This window comes from Sciurus carolinensis, chromosome 14 (assembly GCF_902686445.1).
Source record: "Sciurus carolinensis chromosome 14, mSciCar1.2, whole genome shotgun sequence".
NCBI lineage: Eukaryota > Metazoa > Chordata > Mammalia > Rodentia > Sciuridae > Sciurus > Sciurus carolinensis.
Genome location: NC_062226.1, coordinates 51,832,642 through 51,838,641, shown reverse-complemented (window position 1 = coordinate 51,838,641; position 6,000 = coordinate 51,832,642). Strand labels below are relative to the sequence as shown.

General features: G+C 34.7%; 1 protein-coding gene across 4 annotated transcripts in view; it reads right to left on the bottom strand.

Moving 5' to 3' along the window:
* Positions 1–1,553: 1,553 nt before the first annotated feature.
* Positions 1,554–6,000, bottom strand: part of Haus6 (HAUS augmin like complex subunit 6) — a 44,458-nt gene continuing 40,011 nt past the window's right edge. The window contains exons 17-18 of one of the 4 annotated variants that reach the window (XR_007105010.1): positions 4,126–5,440; positions 1,554–3,359 (exon numbers count right to left, since the gene is read on the bottom strand). Coding sequence is in view for 2 of the 4 variants with exons in the window: in XM_047525146.1 (XP_047381102.1) it covers positions 5,385–5,440 (56 nt within the window). In the remaining 2 variants the exon portion in view is untranslated. Of the gene's footprint in view, positions 3,360–3,698; positions 5,441–6,000 lie in introns of those variants that run through there. The other 3 variants (XR_007105011.1, XM_047525147.1, XM_047525146.1) reach the window with 3 other exon arrangements.

The following is a 6,000-nucleotide window of genomic DNA, read 5'->3' as shown; positions in this document are numbered from 1 at the left end:
TTCTTGGCTTCAATCATGAATAAACATTAATTTAGCAATTTAAAACATGGTCTTATTTGAAATAATTTGAAGGTGCTTAGTAACTAAAGATTCTGACTGCCCATAAGTATTGCTTAACTGGAAAACTTAATTTTGTGAGATTAGCCCCCATTATTTTGCTGATATTTGTTAGCAAGGGTAGAATATGGATTCTGGAGCTAAACCACCTAAATTAGTTATTCGGGTCCTTTCACATACTAGCTCTAGGAACTTAGGCAAAATCCATAATTTCACCGAGCTTGTTTCCTCACTTATGAAATGTGGATGATATCACTTCTACAGGAAAGGGTTAAATTAACAGAAAACATTCAAAATGGTACCTAACATACTCGGTACTATTGTATTAGCTACCATTACTACCTACGAGCCATTCCTCCCCAAATTACTATGAAGTCTAGCTAATTATTTGAGCCTAAATGCCAGGTATTAATATTTGATGGCCATTTACCTTATTTTATCCTCACAGCCTATGAGGTATTACTGTTATCTCAATTTTAGCAGATAAAGTTGGCATGACCTTAACCAAGGTCTTGAGACTCTTTCCCCACCCCAACCATTATACCCCACCACTTTCACTGACAGAAGTTAAACATCCTTGCTTCTTAGGTGATTATTACTTCATATAAATTCTCAATTTACATGCTGAAGTTAAGTGACTTCTCTCAAGGAATAGTTTCAGTCATGAGCAAAATCACATTCCTATTTGAATTTTTCTAGAAATTGGGTAATAGTCAAAGATTCTTAGATTGCCTGCTTTCAGGGAAAGATAGAGATTCCTAATTGGATAGGCAATGTGTTCTACTAGAATCAGAAAACAGACCTAAAATGTCCCATTCCAGTTCAGTAATGGCTTGTTCTATAGATTTTATATGAAATCTTAAGTATTTTAGAGCTAAGAGGCTACTAATAAAGCTTCTTCATTTTACATGAGGCAATAGCTTCATAAAGAAAAAATATAAGGGATAGGGCTTTAGAATTTCCAAGACTTTTTATAAAGTTACTTAACATGTATCAAACCGCACCAGATGTGATGACAGAGTTCCTACCCATGAAGAGCAAGAAGTTAAGATCTAGGATATAAAAATCACCTAATTACAGTCATTTGTAATAACAAAGAGCACATGAGAAAACTAATGGTGTAGATACACTTTTAAAAATTATTTTTAAATACTGCTGAGATTACAGGCAGGGTGGCACACGCCTGTAATACCAGCAGCTTAGGAGGCTGAAGCAAGAGGATCAAAAATTTAAAGCCAGCCTCAGCAACTTAGACCGTCTCATAATAAAAACATTAAAAGGGCTGGGGCTGTGGCTCAATGGTAAGCACTCCTGGGTTCAATCCCTGGTACCAAAACAAAAAACCTTTATGCAGTAAATCTGGTAGTTAAAATGGCAGTAACAAATATTCTTAACCTGAGTCACTATACCTCTATTTTGTTGATCAAGTTATTAATGTTACTTTTTTGTGATCATTTTACAGTTTGCAAGGCATGGTTCTTTTTGATATTATATAGGAAATTCCAGACAGATGGTATAATACTGAATATTTATTAAAAGACAACAACGTATAGATATATTTACAAGTAGTCCCATACAAGACTCACAAATACTCTTAGGGTATGGATTTGCCAGTTTACAGTGCATAAGGAAAAAGGTTATCTTTAGAGCAACTATGTAGCTGAATTTTGTGCAAAAGGATTTGACTTTAGCAAATACTTCTACATTAAAGAAAACATCTGTAATTTTTTTTAATTTTAGTACATTCAGAGTAAGGAAAAAATAGGTTTTCATTTAAGTGAAGAATTCCTGTTTTTTTCTTCAGATAAAACTGACTTCATATTTTATAGATAAGGAAAAAGTTTCAAAATACTTTGTTTTTGTTTTCAGCTAAATCCCTCTTCAATTTTTCTTTATTCTGTGATAACTTTTTCATGTTCAGCAACTTTACATGTTTGTCCTCTTTAAACATTTAAAGTAGTTAGGGGCTAATTGTTTAGCTCAGTGGTACAGTGCTTGTTAGCAATGTGCAAGTCCCTGGGTTTGAACCCCAGTTCCACACACAAAACAAAATAATAATAATAATTAGATCATATCACATTATCTAAAGTTTAAACTTGGTGAAGTCAGTTTACATACCTTTATATCTTGCAAAAAGTGAACAGGCACATTCTATAAACTGATAATGAGAAAAAATACAACTATAGCCATAAGCCCTCTTTACCATTACTTTTATTTCTTTGTGTAATAGGCAAACAATTTTAATACTTAACATTTACTAATGATGACACATGGTCCTTGGGGTATATGTATGCCTGTGGATGAATACACCCCACACACATACATATAGGTATGTACGTGTATATATAATTGCTATAATGAGAGCACATACAACCATGAAAAAGGTAATATACAATTAAATGAAATATTAAACCAATAACAAGATAAACCATAGATTTCAGAGAAGGGATAGGCATGTGGATATGGAAAGGACAAATTAAGCCTTCAAGGTGGAAAATTTGTTCTGAACCTTAAGCTGTATAGCTGTAATAGCTACAACATAGCTGTAGAAGGGGAAGGTAGGTACTCCAGCCGCAGAATTGAGTCAAGATTTCTAAAGACCCATGCTCACTGAGGCATTTCAGTAAAGAATGGGAAATCACAGTGGAACAAGAACTAGAAGAAATTTATGTAAGAAATCTTATATGCCCTTAAATTTAAACTCTTATAGAATTAGCAATGAAATATTAATGGGCTCTTAAGCAAGGAAATGACATAACCAAAGTAGTTCCTCATGATCAAAAGGAGAAACTAGTTAGGGAAGAAGCTGAAGGCAAAAAGTTGCAAGCAAATACAGTGATTTTAAAGAAATGAAAGATTTGAGATTTTGTTATGGTATTGGCACAGCAAGGACAAGAATGTCAAAAATTTTCAGCCTATCACAGGTAAAACTCAATGTTTTTTTTAGAAGTTCACAACATCCAGAACCATTTGATCTTTTGATTATCAGTAACTAAGGACCTCCTGCACTTCATTGAACTGGACCTTTCTGATCAGTTAGCTCTCTTTACAGCAGTATATACACAAAAGCGTGCCTGATTCTTAAAGGTACCTCAGAGATAAATACAATACTATCTCTTAGCAGAAGTTCTCAAGTTTTTTACTGAACCTGTGAATTACCAGGAGCATATTTAAATCGCAGTTTCTAATTCCTATCTTAGACCTGAATTATTTAAGATGTATCTCAGATGATTCCAACACAGCTGGTCTTCAAGTTCCATCTCAGACAAGTCATTTAAGCTCCCTGGCTTCAGTACCATTATCTGTAAAACAGGCAATAATTGTTATCTAATACAGTTCTAAAAATTAAATAAAGCCAGGTGCAGTGAAGCACTCCTGTAATCCCAACAGCTTAGGAGGCTGAGGCAGGAGGATCTCAAGTTCAAAGCCAGCCTCAGCAAAAAAGTGAGGTGCTAAGCCTCTAAATAAAATACAAAAGAGGGCTGGGGATGTGGCTCAGTGGTTGAGTGCCCCTGAGGTCAATCCTCAGTACCCAAAACAAACAAAAAACATCAAGCCAGGCATGGTGGCACACATCTATAATCCCAGCAGCTCAGGAGGCTGAAGCAGGAGGATTGAAAGTTCAAAGCCAGCCTCAGCAACTTAATGAGGCCCTAAGGAACTTAGAGAGATCCTGTTTCAAAAGATAAAAATGGGCCAGGCATGTGGCTCAGTGGTTAAGCGCCCCTGGGTTCAATCCCCAATAGCAAAAATAAAAACTAATCAACAGTTCACTTGTTATTCTTGAACAAAGTTCAAATTTAAAGGCATAGAAGATCTCCTACATAGATTTCCTTTAGTCCCCTTTTCCACTGTGATCTCCCATTAGATCTGCAGAGTTCCTAATTTGGTGTATTAATAAAGAGAGCACCTTAGAGGAGCTTTTCTTTTCCTTGTCCACTGCAAAGAAGGTAATTTTATAAATGCTTTTTCCTGTCTATTCACACAAAAAGACTGTTCTTCAAATTGAGAGAAGACAAAGAGAAGAGCAATCCAAGATAAATGGAGATCAACTATTAAATAGCCCACCTACTTCCAGAACTCTTCCCTCCAACTTTTCTTCTGTCAGTTTCTTGGGAGCTGGTGGACAAAATTTTGATGGTTATGAGCAAGGACTCTACAGATAGTACTGAAGATGATCACCCTTCCAGTATCTGTTCCATTCCTTCTAGTTCATGAGTTGATGGCATTTATTCACTTGGAGGCTAGAGACAAGCTCATTTCTAGGTCATGTGACCTGATACAATGAGGCAGAAGACTGAATGGAGTTACCAGTTACTTAAAGACAAGTTCAGTTTTCTCGGGTTATTTTGGAACTATTTTGTAGGTACTGTTTCTCAGGTTATTTTTGAACTATTTTGCAGGCACTGGGGAACTTTTATGATTTTTGAGCAGAAAAGTAAAATACTCAAAACTAGCACAAAAACAGTTCTCCCTCCCCTCCCCCCAGAAAAACCAACAATAAAACTAATAAATTTTTTAATTTATATTTTTGTTAAAATATAAACTAACACTAAATTCTCAGTCTAAATTAGACTAAAATATAAATTAGACTAAATGTAAATACAACCCAGTGAATGGATTTATAATCCACTTAAGTGTTCCTTAAGTGTCCAGACATTTTCTTCCATCTTTTCCCTTTTTCCTAAATGTATTCTACCCATTCTTCACTTATCATATGTACCTGATTCCATCACACATCATTTCTCAGGATCAAGCTATTTGAATAATTATGAAGCCTGTTTAGAGCTTTCAAAATCTTAAAACTTGTTATCTCCACTACACATCTCATGGTACTACCTTTATCACTTTTTTTTTTTTTTTTTGGGGGGGGGGAGTACCAGAATGTTCCATAAAGAACCAATAAAAGTGGTTCACTTCTATAAAAAGGGAGATGAGTATATTCAGTAGCTATTATATTAACCACCTAATGCAAATACATCAAAAACTACTCCTTATGTTAATTAACAAAATTATAACAATAAGTTCAATTACTACTTTTGTCATTCACTTAATGCTTACAAGATTATTCAGGCAATCAAAATGGCTTTCCATAACTTGACATTTGCTTGCCAAACACTTCACATTTCATCTTAATTCCTACAAAGAAATTCAAACATACTTTCCTTACCTAAAAACACTTAAGAGGCTAAAAGGCATTTAGGATTTTTTAGACCTTGAAAAAGAGTGTTACATTTCCAACCTGTACTTAAGTTATATATCAGTTTCTATTTTGTGACACAGCTTCAATTTAAGTGCATCATTGTTATAATTATCTGGATACTGCTTCATTTTGACAAGTCAGATTCCTTCACATCAAGGCTCTGATTCAAGATTTCTTTTTCTGCAAAATGATTTTTAAAAAGAAAGGGATAAACAAACATTACAAAGAAAAAGAAATTGGAAAGATTTCAAGTAGTAACAAATTCCTTTTTTTGTTATTATTTGTCTTTCTTTCTTTCTTTCTTTTTTTTTTGGTACCAGGGATTGAACCCAGGGCACCCACTGAGCCACATCCTCAGCCCTTTCTGTTTTGAGACAGTGTCTTGGAAGTTGCTTAGGGCCTCACTAAATTGCTGAGGCTGGCTTTGAACTCAAAATCCTCCAGCCTCAGCCTCCCGAACCTCTGGGATTATAGGCGTGTGTCGCTATGCATGGCTTGCAAATTTCTTAATTTAACAAAGGTTCACATTTATGAAAAATACTCAAACTACGATAAAATTACTGGTTTTTTTTTTTTTTCCACTGAAGCACCTCACCTCCAGAAAGCAATACATTTCTCCTAGGATACTTTTCAAAATTACCAGTGTTTAATTATCAGGAGCAAATGGAAGAGATGTGTAAATTAATCTTTATCACCAGATTCAAAACTGTCCTAACAGAGTTATTTTAAAACTTTATGAT